General features: G+C 50.1%; 13 protein-coding genes across 13 annotated transcripts; 8 read left to right on the plus strand and 5 right to left on the minus strand.

Moving 5' to 3' along the window:
- Positions 1-379: 379 nt before the first annotated feature.
- Positions 380-2,178, minus strand: ASPSYDRAFT_74004 (uncharacterized protein). The gene is made up of 5 exons (XM_040850754.1): positions 1,767-2,178; positions 1,354-1,720; positions 1,167-1,284; positions 1,046-1,110; positions 380-996 (listed from the first exon to the last, which is right to left on the minus strand). The coding sequence occupies exons 1-5, from the start codon at positions 1,917-1,919 to the stop codon at positions 632-634; spliced, it is 1,068 nt and encodes a 355-aa protein (XP_040695886.1). The 5' UTR covers positions 1,920-2,178; the 3' UTR covers positions 380-631.
- ASPSYDRAFT_95918 (uncharacterized protein) lies at positions 2,070-2,573 on the plus strand (the record flags this gene model as incomplete). The annotated part of the gene is made up of 1 exon (XM_040853190.1): positions 2,070-2,573. One exon carries the CDS (start codon positions 2,070-2,072, stop codon positions 2,571-2,573), a length of 504 nt encoding a protein of 167 aa, XP_040695887.1.
- ASPSYDRAFT_52494 (uncharacterized protein) lies at positions 2,478-4,278 on the plus strand. The gene is made up of 4 exons (XM_040848497.1): positions 2,478-3,109; positions 3,165-3,294; positions 3,349-3,797; positions 3,849-4,278. The coding sequence occupies exons 1-4, from the start codon at positions 2,710-2,712 to the stop codon at positions 4,160-4,162; spliced, it is 1,293 nt and encodes a 430-aa protein (XP_040695888.1). The 5' UTR covers positions 2,478-2,709; the 3' UTR covers positions 4,163-4,278.
- Positions 4,279-5,729: 1,451 nt separating this feature from the next.
- ASPSYDRAFT_1170564 (2OG-Fe(II) oxygenase family protein) lies at positions 5,730-6,455 on the plus strand. Its single transcript, XM_040840245.1, has one exon. It carries the CDS (start codon positions 5,784-5,786, stop codon positions 6,135-6,137), a length of 354 nt encoding a protein of 117 aa, XP_040695889.1. The 5' UTR covers positions 5,730-5,783; the 3' UTR covers positions 6,138-6,455.
- On the minus strand, positions 6,254-7,001 carry ASPSYDRAFT_138079 (uncharacterized protein). The gene is made up of 3 exons (XM_040840818.1): positions 6,878-7,001; positions 6,662-6,808; positions 6,254-6,605 (listed from the first exon to the last, which is right to left on the minus strand). Exons 1-3 carry the CDS (start codon positions 6,931-6,933, stop codon positions 6,506-6,508), a joined length of 303 nt encoding a protein of 100 aa, XP_040695890.1. The 5' UTR covers positions 6,934-7,001; the 3' UTR covers positions 6,254-6,505.
- A 441-nt stretch (positions 7,002-7,442) lies between these two features.
- Positions 7,443-8,146, plus strand: ASPSYDRAFT_214769 (SBDS family protein). Its single transcript, XM_040844098.1, has 3 exons — positions 7,443-7,617; positions 7,672-7,795; positions 7,855-8,146. The coding sequence occupies exons 1-3, from the start codon at positions 7,454-7,456 to the stop codon at positions 7,912-7,914; spliced, it is 348 nt and encodes a 115-aa protein (XP_040695891.1). The 5' UTR covers positions 7,443-7,453; the 3' UTR covers positions 7,915-8,146.
- A 787-nt stretch (positions 8,147-8,933) lies between these two features.
- ASPSYDRAFT_165193 (Zn(II)2Cys6 transcription factor) lies at positions 8,934-10,791 on the plus strand (the record flags this gene model as incomplete). Its single annotated transcript, XM_040843332.1, has 3 exons — positions 8,934-9,797; positions 9,854-10,327; positions 10,393-10,791. 3 exons carry the CDS (start codon positions 8,934-8,936, stop codon positions 10,789-10,791), a joined length of 1,737 nt encoding a protein of 578 aa, XP_040695892.1.
- Positions 10,792-10,840: 49 nt separating this feature from the next.
- On the minus strand, positions 10,841-12,892 carry ASPSYDRAFT_95922 (amidase family protein; the record flags this gene model as incomplete). Its single annotated transcript, XM_040853191.1, has 1 exon — positions 10,841-12,892. The coding sequence occupies one exon, from the start codon at positions 12,890-12,892 to the stop codon at positions 10,841-10,843; it is 2,052 nt and encodes a 683-aa protein (XP_040695893.1).
- A 405-nt stretch (positions 12,893-13,297) lies between these two features.
- ASPSYDRAFT_63013 (uncharacterized protein) lies at positions 13,298-14,419 on the plus strand (the record flags this gene model as incomplete). The annotated part of the gene is made up of 1 exon (XM_040850204.1): positions 13,298-14,419. One exon carries the CDS (start codon positions 13,298-13,300, stop codon positions 14,417-14,419), a length of 1,122 nt encoding a protein of 373 aa, XP_040695894.1.
- Positions 14,420-14,810: 391 nt separating this feature from the next.
- ASPSYDRAFT_83236 (uncharacterized protein) lies at positions 14,811-16,480 on the minus strand (the record flags this gene model as incomplete). Its single annotated transcript, XM_040851205.1, has 3 exons — positions 14,811-14,945; positions 15,050-16,259; positions 16,449-16,480. The coding sequence occupies 3 exons, from the start codon at positions 16,478-16,480 to the stop codon at positions 14,889-14,891; spliced, it is 1,299 nt and encodes a 432-aa protein (XP_040695895.1). The 3' UTR covers positions 14,811-14,888.
- Positions 16,481-19,777: 3,297 nt separating this feature from the next.
- ASPSYDRAFT_74011 (asparaginase) lies at positions 19,778-21,149 on the plus strand. The gene is made up of 2 exons (XM_040850755.1): positions 19,778-19,993; positions 20,044-21,149. Exons 1-2 carry the CDS (start codon positions 19,828-19,830, stop codon positions 21,015-21,017), a joined length of 1,140 nt encoding a protein of 379 aa, XP_040695896.1. The 5' UTR covers positions 19,778-19,827; the 3' UTR covers positions 21,018-21,149.
- A 2,567-nt stretch (positions 21,150-23,716) lies between these two features.
- On the plus strand, positions 23,717-25,680 carry ASPSYDRAFT_190039 (uncharacterized protein; the record flags this gene model as incomplete). Its single annotated transcript, XM_040843630.1, has 4 exons — positions 23,717-23,991; positions 24,069-24,255; positions 24,311-24,439; positions 24,497-25,680. The coding sequence occupies 4 exons, from the start codon at positions 23,717-23,719 to the stop codon at positions 25,544-25,546; spliced, it is 1,641 nt and encodes a 546-aa protein (XP_040695897.1). The 3' UTR covers positions 25,547-25,680.
- Positions 25,681-26,425: 745 nt separating this feature from the next.
- On the minus strand, positions 26,426-27,165 carry ASPSYDRAFT_214786 (uncharacterized protein). Its single transcript, XM_040844099.1, has 2 exons — positions 26,928-27,165; positions 26,426-26,854 (listed from the first exon to the last, which is right to left on the minus strand). The coding sequence occupies exons 1-2, from the start codon at positions 27,044-27,046 to the stop codon at positions 26,452-26,454; spliced, it is 522 nt and encodes a 173-aa protein (XP_040695898.1). The 5' UTR covers positions 27,047-27,165; the 3' UTR covers positions 26,426-26,451.
- Between the last annotated feature and the right edge of the window lie 154 nt (positions 27,166-27,319).

Raw genomic sequence — 27,319 nt, forward strand, 5'->3', positions numbered from 1 at the left:
AGATCCCATGGGACAGTCTGCCGGACGCAACCTACACGCCCATGCTGAAACCCGACAAATTGCCACTCGCGCCCCGCACCGTCAAAGACTGCGCAACAATCTTCGACGGTAGAGATTTGCAATTCAACTTGCCGGGTGTCAGCGGTTGCCAAGTCGTTCACGCCTTCTGGGGAGTCTCTGTGGCCGACCTGCTGCAGTGGAACCCGTCACTTAAAGGAACGAGCAACAACTCTACCGACTGCAGCTTCAGCGAGGAGTACCGCTATTGTATAGACAGGGGAACGGGGCCAGGGACATCCAGCTCGCCTATGCCATCAAGCAGACTGGCTGTATGAGGGTTGGTTTAGTGATAGTTGGCTCGTTGCAACCAAGCAAGTACAATTCGCCTTACAATTATCAAGTGGAGATTTCGTCAAAATGAACTTTTAAATTCAGGGTATTGTGCCCTGACGAGTAGAACAGAATTAAATATAGTAGTATATAACGTACATTCCCGAATACATTGTTGCATAACGCGACGAACTGAGGTATCAAATCCCACCAATACAAATAGAGCCGAACAGTAGAATAACATGTAAAGTGTAGACAAATCCATACTCGCCGATGAGTCCGTATCACCACCGCCAGAGATTTACGCCTTGCGTGTGTATTGCTCATAGCTGACTGAAATCTCATCGGTCCTCTCGATACCAGCAGCGCCACGAAGGATATCCTCGTTGCTTCCGTTGTTGGTCCCGGGGCTGATAACAGTCTTTGGGTAAACGGTTTCAGTCGCTGCGGTCAAGGAGTCGTCCATACCGGATTTCGAGAGTCTTCCATAATGGCGGCCTTTAGCATACATCGGAAGCTTGTAGCTCGAGTCTCCAGTGGAACTTCCCTTGCCGTCCTTTCCGTACCGGAGGCGCGTGTATAGAGGCCGCAGGACGGGGATCGATGAACACATGATGGTGGCGCAGCTCTCGGTAGCGGACCAGATGAGCATTGGGACCGTATCATCTGGGGACTGTCAGCTTCTGGAGGGTGAGGGAACCGCACTGAGACGTACAAATATACTCAGAGGCATTCAGGCCGGAGAGGGCCACAGTGCGGACAATACCGCAAACACCGGCGCTGGAGTGTACATATCAGATAGCTGGTTCTTTGGGACTTCGTGGATCTTGCCATACAATATTCCAAGACTGAGACCGCAGGCCACGGTGATCTTCTCCTTCTGCTTCATGTTGAGATCCCAGACCACGAACCACGGGAGGATTGCGAACGAGAAGTCCATGGCGACAAACCATGCTGTGCAGCCAAGTAAGTAACCAAGTCAGCGTCCAAGGCCGAAGCTGGGAAACAGTGATCCCAACTCACATCCGACAGTGTATCCAACGTTGGAGAAATTGATCCAACAATGTCCTGGGACGGTTGGGTTCCAGCTCTTCTCGACCGGCGAGCACTGCACCACGACGGTAATGCTGGCGAACAATGTGATGATCACGGTGATCACAAGGCAGATATGGATGAACGCGATCTGGACCTTGTTGCGTATGATTCGGAGCAGGAATGTGCCAACGGCCAGCTTGCCGACCCCGATGACCATGATGCCTGCAACCTGACTGAACAATTCATACTTGACGGCCTCGAAGTATACGGTCATATCCCCGACGTCCGCGGCTAATCGACCCAGCCCATAGTGGCTTGCAATACTGACGAAGATAGTGTAAAGGATATGGAGGACCTAGGGCACGTCAGATTCCACATTGGCCGGTCGTCGTTCTACTCACCAGTGCCAGACAACACAGGTAGTCATCAATACCAACAGCATTCAATATGTGCTGTCGTGTATAGAGTCTGAGTCCAACGAAGATACCAATGATGACGGTCTCTGCCCAATGGACCCCGTTGGTCATGGGGCCCAGGCCGCCGTAGTAGCCCATGTTGAGGAGAGCAGCGAGACCTGCAAAATGCCGGAAGGATATGAGGCAAACCTGTAAAAAGACCCACGGGAGTGGCCGCAACTTTCAAAGTCAGACGGCCTTTACTTCAGGTGCATTGACCTGGCAGGGGATTCGAGTTCTTAATTGAAAATGCAAGACGGTCGTCCTTGGGTACAGCTGGGCCACATCTGGCTGACACTTGACCTGTCCACGGCGTCCACTCCGATCATCATCATGGGAAACGATCAATCAACAAAGGAGATAACCGGCTCTCCGGGCTCGAGCACCACTGGCCAAGCGAGCAACGTTGAGCTCCACTCCAGCGTCGGTCCGGCCGTCCGCGAGGCGCCCTCAGCGGCACTAATCCTGTCAACAGTGACAGGTGGAGCTCCTGTGCAGGCCTGTCAATGCGCTGCCGTTAGGGAGTCTGCGTTAGACTCTGTGGCGGCGTCGACAGTCCATTTGCAGCTGTGCCCTGGCCGGAATTTAGTCCCTGGTCTGGCCCAGCATTGGACACATCGCCCCAGACACGGCAGAGATGCGCCGATCGCCTGGTGGCCCGTGTCCAAACTCTCCTCAGACTTGGGAAGGAAACTGAACGCCACTGAGAAGGGGATTGCCCCTTTCTCGGTCAGGAAGTGGGTTGATTCATGATCCTGTTTGGAGAACCGGTCCCTGCTAGTTCAACAGCCAATGCAGGCATAAATATGGCAGCCCGCAGCAGCAGACGCTTCTCCTCCGAAACATCACACCCCAAGAGTGCCCAGAAGACGGAATCTGAAACAGCACCATGTCCACTGAAGCCCAGGATATCTTTATCGGCCAGCGAGCCGAACCCTCCAAGAACGGCATTTCCACTCTGACTGAAGAAATTCCCCCCTCTCTTGATGAGCCCACTCACACCCAGGGAATAATTTCTGCTCTTGATGCAGTCAACCCCGAATTGTTCAGCGACAATGAAGTCGAGCGTCTGCAGGTTCGCGCTGCTGCACGTCGACTGTTAGCGAGAGTCGAGACTCCCTATGAGCGTGCGTGGGGGTTCTGTTTCGAGCACCCTGTGGTTTTCGCGGCGCTGCAGACCTGCATCGATCTGGGCCTTTGGAAGTCCTGGACTGCTGCAGGGGGCGGCGAAAAGTCCATCGACGAACTGGTCCAGCTTACATCTCCCACTATTGAAACGAACCTGCTGCGTAAGTAGCTTTCCCGCGATAGTAGCATTCATCTATATTCATGGAGGTCCAACAGGCCGTTTCTTCCGCTTGCTGGCAGCCTTTTACGTGGTTGAAGAGACCGCAGAGGACAGGTTCAAGCCGACTCCCTTCTCGTACGCCATCGGCGATGAGAGTACCAAGGTTCGCGCCTCGCTTCAGGCAGCGTAAGATGCACCATCCCCAGCTCATCGTCTGTACTTACAGTGGCCTCTAAACAGGTCGTATCAATACCTTGCGGCTGGCCACAACCTGCCAGGCTACCTAGCAAAGACATCATACAAAGAACCCACGGACTTCATATCGAACAACTACACCGACACTGACCCAGATAACCTCAACTTTTTCGGGCGACTGCAGCAGAGTCCCACCCACTATGAAGCTTTCACTGGACACATGGAGGCCTGGACCGCATGGAAGACGCCGTGGACTAAGGTATATGATACTTCTAAGTTGCTGGACGGGGCCACACTGGACAACGGATCTCCTTTTGTTGTTGATGTCGGAGGCAACACCGGAATCGACATTTCCCATGTCCTGGCGAAGCACCCGGACCTTCCTGCGGGAGCTCTCGTTTTGCAGGATCTGCCGGAAATAATCGCAAAGGCGCAGGTGGATGACAAGATAACTGCTATGGTTCATGACTTTTGGCTTCCTCAGCCAGTCAAAGGTAAGGTATCATGCTAGAGAAGGCATATAACCATACTGACGTGGAGTCCAGGGAGTCGAGCCTACTTCATGCATGCGGTCCTACATGACTGGCCTGATGACAAGGCCAAGCAGCTGCTTGCCAACACGAGAGACGCCATGGTCAAGGGCTACTCCAAGCTCTTTGTTTATGACATTGTTCTGCCTCCTACGGGAGCGAGTATTAGCCAAACGACAATGGACGTTGAGATGATGTCGTTGTTGTCAGCTGCAGAGCGAACGCAGGGGACATGGCAGAGGTTGCTGACCGAAGCTGGCTTCAAGGTTGTCAACTTCTGGCCCGACCCTCAGCAATACGAGATGATCATTGAAGCCGAAGTGGCATAGATGAGAGGGTACTGTGTGTAGTAATTTAGTAAATACTCCTTGTTACATAATAAATCACAAGTGGTGGGCTATTGCCTCTGCGTCCACTGACTGCCAATCATGAAGTCTGTTGAGTACATTGGTAACAGAATATCGTATTCAAGTATAAGCCACCCCGGCCTCCTCGCGCCTCCATGGCGCTAACTGGACGCCATTCCTGCTCCTGTAAGCCACTTAATGTACGAGGGGTAGAAAGGCGAGCATCATAATAAGGCTAAGGTTTTCCAAAACACCGGTTCTTCGTGGTCAACACCTCAATTCAGCCACGGGTTAGTGCCACTCACGTTCTGCCTTGAATTGCATAAGTACGGTTCTCAGGGGCTGCGTAACCTCATTAGTTACCGGTACACTCCCTTCTCCGTTGATGATCATCCAGCCAAAAAGTCAAAAACTCTTCTAATGCCTTGGGGCGGGACCAAACCGTGCTTATCGGAGTCTATTTTGTGACGAGCCATAACTTGATGCGGGTTCGCAGTTATGCAAAGGTCCTCCTCTTCCGATCCCCTGTCTTTGAGTTCGGATGCGTCCTTGATCAGCATGGAGGTATCCTTCGTCCGCCACCAAAAGTCACGTCCTTGCATGGTTTACTCTTAGGTTCGGTTACTGGCGTCACTCCTTGAAAGCTATCACAGATCAACGCCCTGGAACATAATATCAAGTTCATGACGAAGCACTTTATTCGAAAGACTTGCTTGAAGGGTGGAAGGCTTTAACGAATCCGAAGTCAAAGGGCGGAAAAAGAGGAACAATTCCTGCAAACCGGACAGCAACAGCTGGGGCCCGAATTCCATGGGACTATCCTATATGTATATATATATATATATATTTATATATTGGAGAACCCGTATCAAACGTTAATGCTGTGTTTCAGAGCCGGCCGACGTACTCCGGTGTACCTATTTTTCAGGGCTGGGAATCAGGGTGCCTTTCTCTGCAAGCCTGATATTAACAGGCTCTACAGACACGGTACCCAGCTCGGATTCCGATATGGGTTTTGATCTGGTTTTGTTGCAGGCGCTCGTTCAGTAGCGGGTTCCATGGCTTCTCCCAGCTTCACGCGTGGGCAGCGAGTTGCGTCCTAATTCTATCAAAGCTGGCGCCCTGGCCAATCGCAGCCGGACTGTTATACGCATTTTTATAGGGCTGTTTGCCAGCAAGTCAGATCAGCATCACATAAAATTAGAGGGAGATATTATATTCTACTCGTCCAAAACATAGAAAGAAGTGAGGAGGAATAGAGCGAGAGGAGAGACAGGTTCTCTCTATCCCCTATATAAACCTTCTCTGTCGCCTATAATTATCTCCCACCTATGTCGACATTGACGGCCCTGGTGAATGGGCGGTTCTTCACCTGCCACATCAATTTCAAAGTGGCAGGTCGACATTCACCGATTTCACAGTAAACAAAGTATTCCATACAGTGCCACACAAGCGAAGCTCGCTTGTTCTTAGCGTGAGGATGTAAAGGTATAAGTAGGCCTTCCATAGCTGTGTTTAATGAGAGCTCATGCAGTCTTTTCAAGTTGACTTTGTAGAGTCGTTAGGCAAGCTTGCTGGAACAGAAATCTCGGCCGCTCACAAGATGCTGAATATGGATTTCAGGCTCTGCGATTATAACCCCGTTACTGCGGCTCCGGAGAGTGAGAATGGATACGGTGCATATACGGATTACCGGACACTTTCAATCATATTTCCGGATAGGATGTCTGGCCTCGAACCTGAGGACCCGGCTGGGTCTGGAGGGTGGTTGCCTGTCCCTGGTGACGCGACTGTGGTTTTGACGGGCTGGTGCGCAGTGATCCTTGGTAGTGGGAGGATCTCGGCGGCGAGGCATCGGGTGAGACGGAGTCCTGGGGGCGGAGACTCCGTGCGGTTCTGTTCCTTGCACCGGACTTGCAAGTTCAGCTCCAGCCTCTCCAGGGTGCCGAGCCAGTAAGGCCAATGAGCGATGCGGTCATACGCAGGGAGATGGATGTTGAGAGCTTCAAGGAAGAGATGGGGAAGAGGTGGCAGGTATAGAGAGCGCAATGAAGAGATGGATAGTGAAGATATGGCCACACAGGATAACGATATTGAGAAGCTAGTCTGGCCGTAACCTCTCAGTGAGGCTATTATCTGTCAATGATAGTAGAATACATAGATAAAAAAAAAATATCATCTGTGTGGCAGAAAAGACTATACCACAGCAACGGTCCCACCAGCCATCCCTACTGAAGCCAATTGCATTCCTACTTAATATCCCAAAGCAGTGAGCTAAATACTTGTTACGATTGCCAACTTTTAAGCTGTTTCCGGCATTTCCTGTCAAAGGAGAAGCACTTCCTCTGGCTCCTCGCCCATCTCGTGCATTTTTCGCGCGAACATCCGCCTGCTTGCCTCGCTCAACCGCCGGTTCGGATGGGCGCTATCACCGGTTAATATCTGATCTCACCTTCAAACCTCGGATAGTAAGATACGCACGCTGTTGGGGCAGGGGCTGGGCTGTCGCGGAGCTTCTGGTACGGCTCTCCCAGAGGATCTTCGGGAGCTTCTGGCTCTTTGGTTGCCGAGAACATACTCTGCGCCTTGTTCTTCTGCACTTCTGAGCTGATCGGGCTTTGGAGAAGCCTAGGCATCCAATGTTAGGCAAGATTGTCCTTTTGCTACCTTGTCCCGGGTCGGTCTAGGCGATCATACCCTTCTCCCCGCGCCTCGCGGATTGCCTCAACTGTACTGGGCTTGCGCTGAGACATGGTTGATATCAGTGATCAGTGATATCGATGATTCGGATCAATATTTGAATATAGTAAAGGGCAACTGAAGCATTTTGAGGATGACCTTGGTTGTCGAATGAAGCTCCTTAAGTAAGAAGCGCCTACATCACATGCCCCCAGCTGATTCACAGTAATGATGTCAAGGGCCATCTTTCTCCGCGCCAACCCATGTTTTCCCGCGCATGGACCAACAATGCCTGTCAAAGGTGAATCCGCTTATGCAAGTGGTCAACTTCAGCCATCTCCACATGTGTTGAGTCCAGAACACAGCTCGGATTATCAGCAATCATCGCCTCCACTGGAATCTTCAACAGCAACTGCTCCCTAATGCCACATAGAGGCTGCGGTCCACTCGCGGCCGTCTTGGCTGCGTCTCCTTAATAGTGGTGATGTCATCAGGCTCACGCAGCCTTATCTCCTATTTTAGCCTGTTTCCTCATATGTAAATCCTTATACTTTACACTCAACACTTTCACAACGATCAATCACCCCGTCCAAAATGTCTCGTGCCAATGAAATTGCCGCCAAAGTCTTCTACAAGGGCTCTTCCGAAGACTTCGTTATCTTTGTCAATAATGCCGACATCTACCAAAACTGGGGTCGAGACCGCTCGATTCCGCTGGTAAACGTCGTAAACAGCTGGGATATTTTTGTAACTCAGAAGTAAGTTATCTCCAATACATCACCAACGTGAATGAGTGCTGAATAAACCTCAAGAGGCGGTGCTCAAGGAATCCTTAACAGAGCTAGCAAGGCTATGCTGGAGAATGAATTTGGAACATCCAATGAAGATGACTGTCTAACCAAGATTCTCGAGAATGGCGAATTCCAGTCCTCAGCTGTATGTTCTGTCACGCCCCTTCTCTTGTCTTGTTAGCTGTCTAATAACACCATATACAGCCCCGCGAGAGGCACGGTAATACCAATATCAGCAACGGACCTGCTGGTGTGATGGGCTAGCAGCTATTTCATATCTATGGCGTGCTATGTTGTTTCTAAAAAAGGTTCTTACCGACGTTTAGACGTGATAAGGGATTATTCATGTGCTTTTATCGCTCATTTTTGCTTCTCTGTCTGTAAGCCTCTCTTGTCCGCGTACGTAGAGCACTTATCGAGTCACATCGTCTCTTCCATGTATGCTTTGTGCTTGCCAACTTCACGGTACGACTTGGTGTAGGTAACTAGACTGAGGGTTTGGGTTAGAGAATAGACTTTCTCGAATATCTACTCGTTTTGCCGTGTAAGGCACCGGAAGATGCCAAGTCTTTGTGGTCGTGACAGTTATACCCTGTATAAGCTAAAGCACAGTAACAGGCGATTCCTTACCAATCCCACTGTCTCCTAGCCATGCATATTCAATGCTTATATTCTATATTTGAGCCCGGTCATTGGGAGTTCGCAGGCGGTTCAAAATGTCCCTTAGGAAATCGAGACACACTATTCAACGCTCTGGGGTATATATATATATATATATATATCATTCAATTTCTATTCGATCAATGACGACAAAATCACGCTTAATCCGGTTATGGCAACCACCAGACCGGTGAATAGGAGATCCTCACAAGTTCAGGATAAAAGAGCAAGAATTTGTTCAGAGGTCAAAAACTGAAGGGGTACAAGAAAGAACTGATTGGGGCATTGATTGAAGAGATTCGTGCCGTGGGCGGGACACGGTTAGAGTGGAGAGTGCTAGATTGGAATGAAGCAAGTATCTTTTTCTACAAAGCTATTGGAGCAGCAAGGATGCAAGGTTAGATAGACATGACACTTGGTCTCGTTAGGTCGGAGATCAACCTCTACAATATTGAATATGTAGCTCTGTGATAGTAAACGCAAGACCCATAACGCTTAGGAAGGAAGGCCGTGGCGAACGCGAGTGTAGAGGGAAGGTCGAAGCGAGGAAACAGATTACATAACGGGCTTGTACTCAGTCTCCCTCCCATACCGTTGTTTCTCCAACATTTGCTCCAGCTACTATGACATCCCCATCCGGATGTTGGACCTGCAGGCTGAGGCACCGCAAGTGCGATCTCCGAACTCCTGCCTGCCGCGAGTGCAAAAATCGCTGCATTCCATGTCACGGCTACGGCCCCAAACCCTCGTGGATGGATGGAGCCACCGCAGAGAGACAGGAGCTCACACGCATCAAGAAGGCTGTCAAACAGAATTTCCGAAAGGTCCGGCGGGCCCAAAACCGTGATCGTCGGGCGGCAAGTCATAGATTGCATGGGACCACATCACCCTCCCCCCTAGTGCCTGTTCAGAGTCCATCCACGCCAGCGGCAGCGGCAGCGGCAGCGGCAGCGGTGACAGGCCATCCACCTCATTCACACCCATGGCGTCTTTCAGCAGATGCCGAGAACCCCCAGACCAGCCATAACTCTGGAACTATTAGCTTGGGCCCCGGAAATAACTACGTCCCAGTTCAGAATGCGCGAAGTACGGCAACTAGCGCATATTCAACCCATCTGGCTCCGTCACATGTATTCCAGTCCAGAGCAGCATCTCTAGTCATGCACTATTTTGACAAAGTGTTTTACTGGCAATACCCCTATTTCCAATCTCGTTCGCGTTTGGGCAATAGAGGTTGGTTCCTCTCCTCTATTAGTAGCGGTGGACCCCTGTATCATGCCGCTCTGGCACTCTCAGTGTTGCACCGAAATGAAGTGGGAGACCCTTGGCGAGACTATCTGCGGGACCAGGAAGCATTCGAGTATCACACAAAAGCGCTGCGGGAGCTCTGTGAGTTTTCGCAGCGTACTGGAACAGAGACCCTACTCAGGGACAAGTTCCAGCTAGCGGAATTTGCAGCTTCCAGCTTGATGCTGATCAGTTTTCAGGTATGAGTAGCACAATCATCAAAACGCTGCGCCATGTAATATTGAATGTTCTTAAGGTCTTTCATGGAGCGGAGTACGATTGGCTCCCTCATCTAGAGGCAGTGACCACCGTCCTCAGTTTGCATTCGCCAGAAGCCCTACTTGGCAAGCCTGCATCTCCCAGCCACACCGGTACCACTAAAGTAGGCGACGGGTACCATCCAAATGACGTCCAAGCCCATCCGGACTTTGAATTTCTTATACTCAACGCAATATGGTACGATATCCTAGCGTGTGTCTCAGCGGGCCGAGTGCCACGGATTGAGTACAGACAATGGCTCGAAAGGCCAACATTAAACCTGGAAATTGCCGACCTGATGGGCTGCTACAACTGGGTAATGACCTCTATTGGTGACTTGGCGCACCTTCAAGGCTGGGTAAACGACATGAAGAACAAAGGAACCTTGAGTGTACCACGATTGGTGATGAGAACCCAGGAGATTGAAGCAAGGTTGAATGACGGCGTCAATGAGTTGGAATTGACCATGAAAGTGAGATTTGAACTGGGGAAAAGAAGAGGTTTACTAAAATAAACTGACATTTACAACCCTCGCAGGGAAATACCGAGGTCCCCCCAGCTACATGGGTCTCGCTCATATTTGCACTCGCGTCCCTAATTCTATCAAATACCATAACATCAGGGCCATTGGCGTCGCTTCCCGAAATCAGGGAGAGTGTTGGCAAAGCCGTGGACGTGCTCCGCTCTTGGCCTCAAACGATTTCTCTCCGCGGCCTCGTATGGCCACTCTGCATTATAGGATGCATGGCCGAGTCTGAGCATCAGCCGTTCTTACAAACACTTCTGGTCAACTTTGCGGAGGAATGCAAGGGACTCGGAAATGCTAGCACAGTCCTCAAGGTCGTGAAAGATTACTGGGCAGCCCCGCAGCGCCAAGATAAAAGAAGCAGTATGAACCTGGAATTCATGGTAGGAGTTCGTGCGTTATTTATATAATGTCATTGCCACTAGCGAGCGTTGAATATAATCAGAAAACGGGCCCCGACTACTCAACGAGGAGCATTTCCGCGGTGCATCTGCCATTTGTGGTCTTCGCCACCAAGGTTAACATGAAATTATCCCTAGGAACCTTCCCCAGCGAAGGATACTTGTCATGCATCTTCGGCCTACTCAACCGGCGCTCAAATGACCATCTTCCACCCTTGACCGAGACTCCGTCTGAAACCCGACCATCAACGAAGACTGTGAGAGAAGAGACTTGAACACAACGATCGGTCGAGGCGACTTTGCCGTTAACTGAAACCGACCGGATCTCAGTCTCATTATCCTTGATTGTCTCCGATTTGATATGCTCGACCGATAGCACAGGTCGTACGGCTGCTAAGGGCCTGCAGACTAGAGGAACCGTGTCAGTGGTGTGAGCTGGTGCCCTTCGTGGTATAGTTCGCCGCTTGAAGGCGTTTTCATATGCAAATGCGAATCGGAGCAGATCCTGGTCTGCCCATCCCTTTGTGGCGAAGGTAATCCCAACAGGCATGCCCTTCTCCCCAATCTCCCCCATCGGCACCGTGATACAAGGCACGCCGAGATGCTTCAGGGCCCGGCCACCATTAGCGTATTTGACCCCATCTTGCAGGGCGTGACGCATCGAGTCCAGATCCTCGTCGGCGTTTGCAAAGGGCACATCGCCATTTGTCGGGAACGCTAACAGGTCCAGGCCTTGCAAATCCATCCAATCGTCGTACAACGCCTTTCGCATTCCATCGAGGGCCTTCACAGCACTTTCACACTCCGGAAGGGTGTCCAGGGTTGTGGTCCGAGTACGCACAGATTCCACCATGTCGGAGTATTGGATGATGTTTTGCGCTTCGGACATTGCCTTAGGATCGTCGAAGGGAGCAATATGGGGGTGAATTTTCTCTGCGTCGGCGAATGAAAGATTCGGATACTTAGAGTCGTCCATGTGACGCAGAAAATCATCCCAAGCGGTGGCGATCATCTCACATCTCTCGAGGCTCATCCAATTGGATGGCAGGCCTGGTACATTGCACGCCTGGCCTGGAAAGTCCTGTCTTGTGTATTGCTCAAGGAGCGGGAAGTCTACCTCAACGAGGATTGCGCCCAGGGACTCGAGGTCTTTGCGAGCACGATCGAACAGACCGAAGACTGATTTGGTGCAGATACTAGAGTGCTTTGTTCTCTGTTCCCCAAGGAAACATCGCGGCACACCTATTCGCTTCCCCTCCAAAGCGTGAGGATCTTCAAGATGGTGGTAGTCGAGGGGTCGGACTTCGGAAGACTTAGGAATAGGAATATAGGGTTGATTTCGCCAAAAGTCGATCCCTGATGATGCGCTTTCGTCGTCAAACACAATGACATTAAGCACATCAAAGAGATCAGGAACTGTCCGTGTATGAGGCACAATGACATCGCATGTTGGATATAATGGCCACTGTCCGCGATTTGGGATGACGGCGCGAGACGGAGAGTAGCCGACTAGGGCGTTGCTCGAGGCCGGTGAGCGTCCCGAAGATACTGTCTCCCCGGCAAGCCCAAAGGCAGCAAAGCAGGCTGTCGTCGAAGTCCCGCTGCCGTTTGAGGAGCCAGAAGCATAGGCTGTTGTGCTGTACGTGGCATTATATGGGCTTTCAGCCCTACCGTATAGGCCACGCTGCGGACCACCATCGGCCATGGGCGGCATGTTAGTGCGGCCCAATATGATTGCCCCTGCCTCTCGAAGCCTCGCAACAATGGCCGCATCAGTTGGAGCCACAAGGTCTGCAAAGGCCGGAGATCCTGCAGCAACTGCCATGCCCTTCACCATGAAACTATCCTTGACGGTAGAAGGAAGGCCCTCGAGAGGTCGAGGCACATTGCCTGGTGTTGCGCGGTAGTCGTCGGAGGCCTGTGCCTCTTCAAGCGCTCGGGGGTTCAAGATGCAGATAGAGTTGAGAGACGGATTCCGCATATCAAAGTAGGCGATCCGGTGGAGGTAGAGAGTGACCAGCTCCACGCTGGTCAGGCATCCGCTGTTGAGAGCTTGTCGCAAGTCAGCAATGCTGGCCTCTGTCAGGTTGAGCGTCTTGGTCGCTGACATGATCTCGGGGATTCGGATACTGAACGTAGGGAAGTGCGAATATACCAGGCAACTAGTTGAGAATAACCACGTCCGTGAAGCCGCTTTTAGGTCCCTCGGTAGTCATCTGCACCTTTTATGGATTGCGTTGGGCTATCTGTTTACTTTCCTGGGAGGGAAACTCGTAGCGAAAACAACGGAATCATTTGTTCCTGGGAGGGCAGTTCGAGGCGCAGTAGTGCCTGGGAGGGACTCTCCTACTTCTTGAACCGGGCCGGCTCTACGCTTCCCTTTCTTTCGAAGTCTGACGCATGTAACGCAGGCCTATCTTCGTCCTTGCGGCAACGGAAACACCTCAACCTACGCACCGCATGCCAGCCGCTTCTAGTCATCACGCCCATGATCAAATCCCCCATCGCTGGCAAAATGAAGTACGAGCGCATGCCCATCGAGATCGAGTCGCCAGAGGAGTACGGCTACGACAAGATCAAGTACAATCTTTCCGAGAGCTCTCTCACAGATGAGACCATCGAGTCTCTAGGCCTCCAGATCCCAAACCTCACCCTCCTCTACAACGAGCACCGAGGCGAACGTGCGCTGCGGAAACTAATCGCCGACAATGCCAACGTTGGCCCCGATGACGTCCTCATCACCTCGGGCGCCGCAGGTGCCTTGTTTATCATCACCACGTCGCAGCTTTCTACTGCCCCTGGCCCTGGGTCCGGGCTGAACCACCTCGTCGTCGTTCGGCCCAACTACGCTACTAATCTGGAAACTCCCAAGGCCGTGGGCTGCGAGATCTCGTACATTGACGTAACTTTCGAGTCTGGGTTCCAGCCTAACGTCGACGAGATCGAAGCGGCTATCAAGCCCAACACTCGCGTTGTCTCCGTGACGTGCCCGCATAACCCTACCGGTTTTACTCTGTCTCCGGAGGCACTTGACCGACTCGTCACAATCACCAGGAACAAAAACATCCTCTTTCTCGTGGACGAGACGTACCGGGATATTTCCTTCGGCGAGAAGCTGCCTGTAGCAGCCTCCTTAGGCGAGCATGTTCTGAGCGTTAGCTCGCTTTCCAAATCGTTTGGAATTCCCGGAATACGAATCGGGTGGCTCATCACCGCGAACAGGGAGCTCCAAGAAACCTTTCTAGCCGGAAAGGAACAGGTCAGCATCAGCGGCAGCGTGATTGATGAGTGGGTCGCCACCCAGGTTCTCTCGCGTAGACAAGAGATTCTGGCTCGCACGACAGAGGAAATGAAGGTTCGTCTTCAGATGGTCCAGACTTGGATTGAAGGCGAGGACCTCCTGGAATGGGTTAAACCTACCGGTGGTGTTGTGTGCTTCCCGAGGATTAAGAAAGAGCCCAAGGGCGGACTGCCGGCATTCTATGATAGGCTGCTTAAACATCATGGAACATATGTTGGTCCGGGTCACTGGTTCGAGATGCCTGATACCTTCTTCCGGCTTGGATATGGTTGGCCGACGCGTGCAGAACTGGCGGGTGGTATGAAGGCTATCTCGACGGCACTACGGGATGAATAAGGGAAAAAAGAAAGCATAAGGACTTGATGTGCGGTAACTTCTTGTGGCCCACTGGTAGGTAGCTACTAGACTGATCAATGCAATTTCATCAAAACCGGAGATACTCTGTATCATTAGGAATGCGCTGCGTATATCGGTCCGGGGGTCTCCACAACGTATACGAGAGTTTGCTCTAGAATAGCCATGTAGTCCCTGATATGGTCACATATGGTCCAGTAGAGTATTGAGAGGCTCCAGTGAGTTAAAACATCAGCGATTCGGGAACGACAGATGTAAGGATCCTTTACTGTATCTTGCTAGGATGCCTACAAGTAGTTACATTGGTCATTTCAAACATTCATCATCTGGATAAGGGTTTCATATAAAAAGTTGAACTATGTTGTAGAGTCATCGGATCTATTGGCAACACGAGAGGTCGGATAGACTCCCAAGTTTGATATCAATAATTTGCATCTCAAAGTAGGTACAACTACCCACTCGAACAAGAAAATGGCCTACCCACAGATCCTGTTTCGAATTTGACCATCTACGCAAATCAGTCACCTTGAAGTAAAAGCGATGGAGAAGAACGAAAACGATTGGCACACCGAAATTAGGTGTGAAAAAGAAGAAAGGAGGAGGGTTACTTACAATTTGCTTGACGCTGGCATAAGTTCCAAAGCCAAGCACGCAAACCCCAACAACGAAGACAACCAGATTCAAAACCACAGACTGAAAGTTCCGTTTCTCGAAGCAGCTCCCTTCTTTGAGGAGAAAGAACCATAACAAAGGGGGCAAATAGAACGAGAACCCAGAGACAAACAGGCAGCCGGAGAGAGAGAGCAGCTCTGAGAAGAAGGGGATCGCTTCTGAAATGATCCAGGACATTACGGTGAGAGCAGCAACGAGGCCTAGCCACGTAGCCCAACCCGCTGGAGTATTAACGTAGCGCGTGATTGAGTGCTGGAACATCCTCCCGTGCATGAATCGACAGGCAACAGTTGTGTTAATCGATCCTGATATGAATATTACTGGCAGGGCAATGCCAAATGCCACTTTGGATACTAGGGGACCGGTTGAAAGGAGGGCTGGGGACTGGACTGTCTGGCCGACGAAGGCATATATCAATGCGCCTGTGACTGTATAGACTGAGATCTGTACTGTGCCGAGAACAAAAATGGAATTACCGAAATCCAGGGGACTGTGCATTTCGTCCATGAATGAGGGCTGTGCGGCTGCAAAAGCATATGCGAATACGATGTTCGAGACCGCGACGAACGCTTCACTGAGAGTGAGATTGTCCTTCGGCCATGCGGACCATGGGAGAGCGACGATTTCGTCTCGCTGTAACCCAGTGGCGATTATGGCGATCCCGACTGCGATCATGATAGAGGCGAAGTCGATGTATCCCAAGACGGCCAGCTCCGCGAAAGATGGAGGGATCGCAAGTATAAATAGAATGACAGCCGAGATGGCGCCGAAGATCAGAGAGCACACAGCGCTATTTGAAATCGCAGCGAGAGCGAGTTTTCCTGTGACGCAGTGCGAGCCAACAACTAGGGTTAACTGCGCGATGAAGATACCGCTGAAAAGCCAGTCCCCGGGCGAGCCCAGTAGGAGGCGGCCGAAATCCGCATAGTGAGGGATGTGTGGGTACTTTAACTTGAGCAAGCCGACTATATAACTAGCGTGCATAGCAAGCACCCCGAGTGCGACGGTGATTACCACTCCGGCAACCATTCCAAGGGAGGCAAATGCTGATGGGATGCTCAGAGTCCCGAGGGCAATTGACTGAACGATGAGGACGACGGTCAATCGCTTCCAGCCTAGACGGTGGAAATGTGCATCTCCTGCAATTGCTCTGGCGTCTTCTGTATAGCCAATCGCTTTTTCTTGTTCTTCGATGTGTTCCAAGTCGATTACGTCTTTTGGGTCCTTCGTTCCGATTGTTGTCCCGGAATCGGGACACGAGGTCGAGGGATGCATACTTTAGGAAAACGTGTACTCAATAATTCTGTTGGGATTGAAGAACTGGCAGAAAGGGGAATACATTGAACATTTGGCAGGTCTGAAGTTGGCCATGGTGATTAAAGAAAGAGCGCGTATTAACCATAACTGCAGCAACCGGACCGGGCCGGTGATCTCTGCATGGGAATTGAAGGGGCCATTAAAAGTAGTAAGGGTCGTCTCCAAGGCCGATGTCCCCGGGGGGATTCAAGGCTGGGGCTTGTCTGGGAGGGAAAGTCGAACCGCAACCCCCGCTCCGCTCGCGTGTGGAGACCAAGCATGAGAATCCGGGGAAAACAACGAATGGCCAGTTGGAGTAGTTGGAGGATAGCGGCAATTCTGTCCCTGCACGGGCCACCCAGCATGCAACCCGGTTACAGTGGGCAATTTTCAGCCGGCAGCAGTAGGCTGTTAATTACAATAGGGAGTCTCATCCTGTGAACTCTCAACCTAGGGATAATACTGACGGCGACCCAACAGCAATCGTGTCGCCGACTGAAATCCTCAACAGCATGCGCATCTGCAGCTTGCCGAGCACGACAACGGGAATGACGCTTCCCAGTGCAAGATCCACCATGAGCAGAACTCCGCCGTGGACTAGGAGCAATGTTCCCCACGTGTTCTCTACATGGCAGGTGTCCTCAACAGCGGGTCCTTCCCAGAGCTTGCGAACGGACTACTAAAGGAACAGGGGTCCAGAAGAACTCGAAAATGGTGATGGTCGTAGTGGCGACGGCGAGGAGGGCAATCGTGACTCTCATGGCTTTCCTCGGCGCGATCCTGTACAGGGTGACGCAGGAGGATAGTTTGATTATCCAAGCTCCGGCTGTGTAGAAAAGGATCATGAGCTAGTTGGCTATCTATGAGTTGTGAATGTGGGTTGGCGACGTGGTTATGGAGAAACATGGTGATGCGATCCTGGCCAGATCGGTGGGTACATCGAGATAGAGGGTATGGAAGCGACTCGCGGCAGTTGTAACCATGGCCGCTACCCATTCACTGTCTCCTAAGTAGACATAGAGGGTTATCGCGCACGTAATGTATACAAACTTTGCAGAAGTGGTTAGCACGTGTGATCACACAGCGGGCTTCTGAATCTACAGGGAGAATCTCAAACCCACAAAAGCGACTACACTCAGGTAGTCATCAAGCGCAAGAGCCTTCATAAGCCCTAACCGCGTAAAGACACGCAGGCCACTAACAGGGTGACAAAACATAGCAACACGGTGTGGACACGCCGCGATATCTGCATTGCATCGCGTGCGTGCCCTGCGTGAAAACAAGTCAAGAAACTACAAAAAGAGAAAGGCGAGGCGAGTATAATATACCGCATATTGCGAACCTGGACGGAACCCTAGAAAATACTGCCAGCTGAAGGATGATCAGAAACAGTACTAATATAAGTTTTGCATTTAAATATACTGCACAAATCTATTGCGGACGATATTAGATGGGTAGAAGAGAAATCTTTGCGATATTGAAAAGTATAAAGATATATCTTAACTTAAGAAAAGGGAGAAGGTTTATTTACTATTGTATACAGCAGGAAGAAAAGATTTAATACTTAAACTTTTAAAGTAAATAAGCTAGTAATAAACTTAATACCGTGAAGTATAGAGTATAGACTATTTAGAATAAAGAAAAAGCTTATAAATAATTATTATTACTTAATATTACTAGTGAGAATATAAGTTTCTATAGCCAAGCTATATGAGGTGCCTCAAAACCACTGGCGGATAATACAGGAGTTGGCAGAAATTAATGAACAGCTTGAGGCTGAAAGCACGTCTAATGGGGATATAGATAGATAGAGATGCACCAAGACCTCGGATACGCTATCAAATTATTCTGGACATTTTATAACAGGCCCTGCCGCAGCTAACGGGGGCTGGTTATTTCTTTTACTACGGTACGTCTGCAAAATAGTGCACCAAGACATTCCATAAAGCCTTCCGCGTCATGATCCTTAAAGAATCCGTAGTTGGGGTCTGCTCGGCCATGTGGGAGCTAACGGCAAGCCCTTATAACCATGCTACGGCATTTTGCTGGCTGTTGTCATGATCTCAAGATTCGGTGGATTACTAACTTGGAGAGAGCGACCCAAAGAATTTCGTGATTATCTCGATCTTATTTCGAGATGCGGATGTCGTCATTACTATCTCTTTCTCTTTTATTCATCTCTGGCCACACCCAAGACAAACGCTCCGAGACAAGGCTGTTTGGTCAACTACCGGGCCCTCCATGACAGGGTCCTTTTGTGGGACAATCCAACATCGGGTATTATGGGAGAACATCGGACTTTGATTTGCTGACATCATAATATCGGCCCCCCTTGTGGGTTGACCGGCCAAACAGTTCTATTCCTTCAGCCTGGCTGGTTTCAAGATCGAACCTCTATATTTGGTCTTACATGAACGTTTTCTGCCCTTTCCTCTCTTCACACCTGGTGAACCTGCCTGCTTCTTGAAGCATATTTGACCCCGTTTCTTGGAATTAAGTAACAATCGGTATGACCCACGGCTTCGAAGATTTTGGTATAGTACTCTGATGGACCCCGTATTCAAGTTTAATAGGGGGTAGGAGCTCCATGGACGTGGTAAGAGAAATGGCCTGCTTGGTTGTCGGGCCCTCTTGGTGCCTTGAAGACTACTTGTTTGACCAGACCTCCGTGGAGGAGAGAATCTCGATTGTCGACCAATAGGGAGCTCGGTTTGTCTCACATTCCGATTCCTCCGAGAATGAGTAGGCCGATGTTTCCCGACTTGTGCACTTGGCTAGGCTCGGCATGCCTGATGTTGGGTTTTGCCAAGATGAAAATCTAACATTCGTCACTGAATGAGGCTTTTTTCTTGAGTCTGGGTTCTCGAACCTTGGCGTAAATGGAAGATCGTCTTCGGTAGAGTCTGGAGTTTAATCTCTAGATGGAGGTGGCGGTCACAGGAGAGCAACCAGGTATCTAAGGAATACCTTAAATGAACCAGCTGTGAGACTCTTTCCATATTTGAGAGTTCTCAAGGTCTCTATTCCGGACAGTTCACCCCTACTATGATGACACCTGGTCGTTTACAATGACGATCTCCGGCTAACCCCCTGACATGCATTCTCCACTCCCTATCCACTCCCGTTGTGCTTACCACAAATCTGGAAAAGACTACGACATATTTAAGTTTGAAGCATTGAAAATCTCTTATCAAACAAGTCTTGCCAAGTAGACTATACTACATTCAACCTCTAAACACCGGGTAGCATAACCGGTCCCCCCAGACTATACTGCATTCAAACCTCTAAACACCGGATAGCATAACCGGTTCCCCGTGTATAAATGTACTTGACAGTTACCCGATGTCATGCTTCATGCTTGACCACCCTAAAATATAATCACATAGATTTCTTGACCTCACAAGACAAAAATACACCAAGAAATGGATTTCTCGCTCAAGACACTCGCCCTCTCAGTTTTGGCTACTACAAGCTTTGCCTCTCCTTTAATACATTCACGGGCCACCAACACGTCCTATACCAACGCGAACGGCTTAACATTCAACCACTTCAACGGCTCCCTTCCTAATGTGACCATCCTAGCCACAGGTACGCATCACTATTTCCATAGCCAGGATGTTTTTTAACACAAACCACAGGCGGCACCATTGCCGGCACAAGCGACGATGAAACCGCAACAGCAGGCTATGAATCAGGCGCATTGGGGATTAACAAGATTCTCTCTTATATCCCCGAGGTCTTTGACGTCGCCAACGTCAATGCCCGGCAGTTCGCCAATGTCAATAGCGGAGATGTATCCTCGGACCTTCTCTTGAACCTTACCCATACGCTGCAGAAAACCGTCTGCGACGACCCTACCATGTCTGGTGCGGTGATCACCCACGGCACCGATACGCTTGAGGAATCGGCTTTCTTTATTGACGCCACTGTGAACTGTGGCAAGCCTATTGTATTCGTTGGCTCAATGCGCCCTGCCACTGCTATTTCCGCTGATGGACCTATGAACCTTCTCCAGGGAGTGACTGTGGCTGCAGACAAGAACGCCAAAGATCGCGGTGCATTGGTTGTGTTGAATGATCGCATTACCTCCGCCTTCTTCGCGACAAAGACGCAGGCAAATACTATGGACACATTCAAGGCATATGAACAGGGCAATTTGGGATTCATTGTCTCGAACATGCCTTATTTTTATTACCCGGCTGTTCAAGCAAATGCAAAGCACACCGTGGATGTGGCAGGCGTCGATGCCATTCCCCGGGTGGATATCCTCTATGCGTACGAGGATATGCACAGTGATTTGCTCTACAGTGCTATTGAGAATGGTGCAAAGGGGATTGTTGTCGCCGGCGAGGGCGCAGGGGGCATTTCTACAGACTTTGCCCACGCCATAAACAAGATTGTGTCTGCGAACAGCATCCCTGTTGTTTTGAGTCACCGGACAGTTAACGGTGAGGTCCCTACAGCTGGTATCACGGGAGACAATGAGGAACATCAGATTGCCAGTGGAATATTCAATCCTCAGCAGGCGCGGGTCTTGCTTGGGTTGCTGTTGGCGGAAGGCAAAGGGCTGAAGGAGATTCGAAGTGTGTTCATGAAGGCTACAGTTGCCTAATTATTTCATCAAATCAAAAGGCTTCAAATATACCACTACTAATAAATTGACCGTCAATCAAAAGACCCAATTGATCTTTCGGCGTATTTCAAAAACTACTCTGGTTGATCTATGAATATAAGACATGGCCCGTGCCGCTTCCTGTATTTAGAACCTCTCACTTTATGAAAAATAAACTGCGACCACGTCTTTATTACCTTTATGTTAGGCAATCGCCAATGATGTCCAGCTTACTATAGTCATCCCCGCCAATTCCTGCATTTTAAAGCATATTTATGGTACTGTATCATCCATTGCTACACGTACTAAACAAAGTTCTACGAGCACAATAGCAACTATCCACCCTACAAACCTCTTTGCAAAAGGCAGAAAGTACACCCAATGAAACGACTCTGACTGGGGCTCGACCAAGAAACAAAGTTGTACATGTGAGTTTATTCTATGTAGAGTCAGATTTATTGGAAATCAACTCTATATCTGTCTTGTATATAATACCAACTTTTTAGATAAGGATCATAATCAATCTTCCTCTGTTAAGGAAACACTTAACGTATATATTTTAACCCCGACCATTCCGCCGCGACCACAAAAGCGAAGGAAACCCTCGACTACAAACAGGGCAACAAGGTACACGGCAAACAGTCTTCCTTGTTGCTCGACTGCTTCCGCGCAGTCAACTGGCGCCGCCCTGGCATTGCCATCCTCGCCGTCTCCCTGCAGCAGTTCCTGGGCATAAGCTATATCAGCCACTGCTTGTACATTCTGCAACAGGCCTGGATGGCGGCTAACAGGGCGCTCATCTTGATGCAGGTTGCGATCGGTGTCGGCCTGCCGGAGAATAAGAACCATTTATCTTTTGGAGTACACTTGCAGTTCGACTCTGGTGGCTCGCGTCAAAACCTCTAATACGGCCACCTGTCTTGTCGATCTTTCAATTTCCAACAGGTCAGGGCAACTGCCCAACTTATGAGTCAAAAGGGGGATGGCAATTGATTATGCCGACAATCCGCGGTTTACCCACAAACACGCCCGAGAGAAACGTCGTTCCTGCACAGCCACCGTTAATTCATTCCTTAGTGCAAGCTAGAGAAAGTCAGCATACACTGCAAGGCGAGACGTACTGAGCAGTGGCAGACAATCCAGCGCCTGGATTCGCCACCAATAGGTCCTGTATTATAAAGCTACTCGTGAGGGTGTAAAGTCTATTCTAGTTGGGATGAACCTATCATGACTACTCAAGAACTATCCAGAAAGCTCACGGGGACCTTCTGACCTAGTTTGCAATACGTCTAGATATCAAGTGAGTTATACCAACACGCTCATGGTTCAAAGGATTGAGGATTAGATGCTATTAGGCGGGGGTACTATTGTCGGTCTAGCATTCCCCGTAGAGTCTAGAGGCGTCTCAGAGAATGTTAGGGGTAAGGACCAAGAGCACGATTGATGATACTCATGTGTAAAACCAGACGGAAAATCGCATTCAACCAAGATATCCTGATACGTAATAGATATCTCTTGATTTGCTACATCACATTCCGTCAACTTTTTAATATTTAATCCCTGAAGACATCCGAAAGAGCCATATTGACACTAGGTATACAGGTCGGGCCCGAGGCGGGGAAACTCGCTAAGGGTTACCCACTAGATATTAGATCGGGATTCAGATACCGGTGGCAAGACGCCGCGGAGCCAAATTGCGGCCTGAGCGGATAGTCCAAGCAACCTTACTAGGATCATCTAAAGACTGTCTGTTTGATTACGCTGTGTATCCAGGTTCGAGATACTCTTGGCGTCTGTAGTCAGATTCATCTGCCGGTGCCGGTGACTTAGGGTTCCGGCATTGATTGCGAGAGGACCCTGAGAAACAAGATTAATCCCTGGCTCGAGCTCCAAGAGCCAAGAGCATAGTTTCTTGGCTTAACCCTCTTCCGAGGTTGAGAAATGTCATTGGATGGGGGATCCCGCTTTTGCTCGCCCGGAGCACCAGACCATGGCCTCCTGGCCAAAGAGTTGGAGTTCGCCTGGTTTACTGGAGGGATGAGACCTCGCAACACAGCCTACTATTTGCCTTCTTGCTCCGATTCTCGGCAGTTTGGATTCTCGTGCTTGTTCATAGGTACACCTTGGCGTTTTGACGGCTAGGAAGACTATTACGCCACGATCGTTCTCGAGTGGCTTCCTGATACTATGCGCTTGCCAGCACTGTCAGCAGTAGACTCTGCTGTCAGATACTATATGGCTCACTTCTTGACTGATTCTACTTGTGGACCTGCCGGTATTGTTGCTTGAATGTAAGGGCCATTCATCGTCCCTCCCTTACTCACGAGCAGGAGCTTTCGCAACCGTTTGGTATTGAAGCCACGAAACGTCCCCTGAAGTCTGTGCGTCCCACAAGCTCCCGTGCATGTAACCCAATATCTTGTGACGGACTTCTCCACCATTTAAATGCGTTGGTGAAGGAAAAGCTTTGATCCCTCCACGCCTTGACCTGACCATGGTCCGATGGCCGAATCAGAGGGATTTCCCCGCATTGAAGGGCAAACATGTACTAACTTGGCTGTTATAAAACCTGGGACTCTCACTTGCCTGACTCCAATGTATATCGCAAACATCTGCAGCACTATCCTTTTTCATTTTTCCATCGCCTCTATAGTCCACGCTTTTTAGGTTGCTACCCGTTGTTCTGCGGCATCCTTACAATGGCGGGTCCGAAGAAACCAGTGAATATATTCCGTCTCAAGAACCTAGGCGACCCCAGTGAGGTCTTCAATTGGCGCCTGTGGCTGGCTGTGATTACCTTCGGTCTCATGGGAGCTGCTCGTGGTGTTGACGAGGGCCTTATTTCCGGCGCGTTCAATTCAAAGGATTTCCAGCGGACAATCCATCTGGACTCATATAGTGAGATTGAGCAAACAAACATCAAAGCAAATGTTTCGGCTATGGTTCAGATCGGCTCAGTGGGTGGTGCCTTGTTGTACGTTCATTTTCCGTTATTCTGCTCTATGTCTACCTGTCTCTATGGCGGAACTGACGACTCTGCTACACCCACAGTGCGTTCCTAGTCTGCGACAGAATCGGTCGTATCTGGGCCACCCGCCAGCTATGTGCGTTGTGGATTGTCGGAATTGCCATATTTATGGGCGTCCATAACCTACCGGCAATATATGCCGGCCGCTTTATTGCCGGCTTGGGCGTGGGACAGACTGTTGTCGTTGGTCCGGTTTACCTGGCGGAAGTTGTAAGTGCAAGAGTTACGGATACCATAAAATAGTCGATCTAACGAGCGAGGGCAGGCGCCTGCATCAATCAGAGGTCTCTGTACCTGCGTCTTTACCGGTTTCGTATACATTGGTATTGTGGTGGCCTACTTCGCAAATTATGGCTGCGAGCTCCATATGGGCGATCACTCTCACAACAGATGGGTAAGCCAGCAGCCACTGCCATTCACCTCGATGAGTTGCTCTAACAGTTTATCCTAGCTGGTGCCGACTAGCCTGCATATCATGTTTTCTGGTATAATTCTGCTTTTATCATTCTGTCAGAACGAGTCGCCTCGCTTCCTCATCAAGCAAAACAAGCCAGAAGACGCACTGAAGACGCTTGCCCGCATCCGCAATCTCCCCGCTGACCACGAGTACGTGATCCGGGAAATCAGTGCCATCCAGCACTCACACCAAGACGAACTGGAGGCTACTATGGGCTCAGGACCGCTTGGGGTCCTCAAAGAGGCGCTACTTATCCGGAGCAACCTCTACCGTCTCTATCTGGCAGCCATGGCGCAGGTCCTTTCCCAGTGGTCCGGCGCCGGCTCTATCACTCTCTATGCACCCGACCTATTCAAACTACTCGGTGTCTCCGGATCTAACGAAAGCCTTCTGGTCACTGCAGTCTTTGGCATTGTTAAGTTGATTGCAGCTATTATCTGCGCCTTGTTCCTAGTTGACTTTATTGGTCGCAAACGGTCCCTCCTCCTTGGCATCTCCTTACAAGGCCTCTCGATGGTTTACGTTGCTGGATTCCTCACTGCCGTCCCAGACATGGGCAAGGACGGCTTCGTGCTCCCAGAGTCCAAAGTTGGAGCCAGTCGCGGGGCCATTGCCATGATCTATATCTCTGGGTTTGGATGGGCGCTAGGTTGGAATTCAATGCAGTATCTCCTTACAGCAGAACTGTTTCCGCTACGGATCCGCGCGCTCGCAACATCAGTAGCGATGACACTGCATTTCGCCAACCAATATGGAAATGCGCGGGCAGTGCCCAATATGCTGCGACATGACGTCGGCATCACCCCGAAGGGAACCTTTTGGTTCTTTGCGGCAGTCACTATCGTCGGTGGCTTATGGGTCTGGCTCACCGTGCCGGAGACAGCCGGGCGTACGCTTGAGAGTATGGATAGGTTGTTTGAGCTTCCATGGTATAGGATCGGTCTTCATGGTAACAAGGATGCGGAACTACGAGACATGGAAGCAGAGGATGAGAAGCAGGTGGATGAGGTCCAGCACCGTGATCATGAGCGCGCCGCTGTTTGACGCGAGAAGTGATTGATGCTATAACAAAGCTGGCGAAGGGTAGTTCTTGCGCGAATAGGGTAATAGTGGTTCTTTTCTCGGTTAGAGCACGTCAAAGTATGTTTGCAGAGGAAAAGAGAGGAAATAGATGTGGCGATCAATGTTAGTGTATTGAGTGCTTTGGCTTGCTCTTGTTTCTATTACCGTCCCTTCACAACAGTAGCAGCCTCGCCCTGCCAGAAGGAGACATTCAAGAAACCATCCATCCCTGTGAGTAGTTGATGTAATTCCCAGGCGAGCCGCTCATCAAAGTCAACAGCTTCTCGAGTTCAACTTGACGCAGGAAAGTCTATCCTGTACCATCCTGACTCAAGCTTTTGCTCTTGCCTGTAGTTAGGATCGTCGAGAGGAGCTACTAATACCCTCCTGTGGCTGCAAGTCTCCCTCGTGGGCTGCGATTGGCCATTCATTATGTTTCCACGGGGTAAGTCGTTGACCAGAGGACACAACGTGTGGGTTTGGAACCTATACCGAAGCAGGTCTGGTTGACGTGAAGTGCCTCGCAATCACTACCTGGAGAAGCCGTGGCGCGGTTCGTGGCGCCTGTCAGGTCTACACTACTCTCAAGCAACCATCATGGTTTTAAACGATTTTCTACACTTCCTGTTCCAGTGGTTGAAAAAACTATCTTGACATTCATTTATAGAGGCCTGTAATACATTTGTTGCATTTTCTCAAAGTGCCATCTAGTAGCAGTTATCTGATTAGTCTGAATCAGAGTCAATGAACTGTAGTATAATATTACACCCTCCCCTCCTCCCCCTCACCTCACAAAGGTCTTCGCGCGGCTCCCAAATCTTGACCGGAAATTACAGAACGTTATGAGAGAAGTTGTGTCATGGAGCTTGTAGATCATTCCAAACATCCTACTTAAGCCCCCCATCTAACCATTGTGTCAACGTCATAGCAAATAGGCACGTATTGTCTACATCTCCGACTCTCGCGTCCACCTTGTACGTCCACATACCACTCCTCAAGAACATTGTAGGGATCTGGAAATCTAGTAGAATATCACTGCGGTCGCTACTAGGCATGTAGTCAACCTGAACTCCACGGGCATTACGAATAGTGAGGTGGGCTAGATCATTAAAGGGCGTAGTCTTCAGTGGCCCTGTAGTGGAGTCTTCGTTGTCGTGGCTACCATCCGGGTAGACAGCAGAGGCGCTCACTTTGAGGGTCGCATTGACGAGGCCCTCATCGGGAAGTGCCAGCTCCTTCTTTTTAGACTCTGGCAGATAACCGCGCAGGTAGACGAAGAAGACACGGTCGCTTCATCAGGATGTTAATGTCAAAATGTTATTATTAAGATTAAGCTGCACTTCAAGGTGAGAGGAGATCTTACGCGATAATGGGTGTCGGGGCAATCTCAAGGAACTCGATCTTGAATATCTGGTCATCCTTGGGCACGGTGTCATAGATGGCATCGTTGTGGCCGGGGACCCTGTTGTCTTGTTGGGCCATAATGTTCTGCTGTGGGGGGTTGGTCTTGGCAAGAGCAGCGAGTGCAGCGATGCAAAGAGACAAGATTTACGGGAGAATTTGATTTCATAGTCTGGCAGCGGTTGTGGGTTAGATTTTTGAGACAGCACAGGGGGGGTGAGCAGTGAGGGACGAGAGGAGTGTTTGCTTTATGTCCCTTGACTGCCTACTAGGCTAGTAGTCAGCTGATATCAATCATAACTTCATCTTCCCTGCATCAGAGCAACCTGACTCATTCGGTTCTGATTTCCCCAG

This window comes from Aspergillus sydowii (genome assembly GCF_001890705.1).
Source record: "Aspergillus sydowii CBS 593.65 unplaced genomic scaffold ASPSYscaffold_24, whole genome shotgun sequence".
Classification (NCBI taxonomy): Eukaryota; Fungi; Ascomycota; class Eurotiomycetes; order Eurotiales; family Aspergillaceae; genus Aspergillus; species Aspergillus sydowii.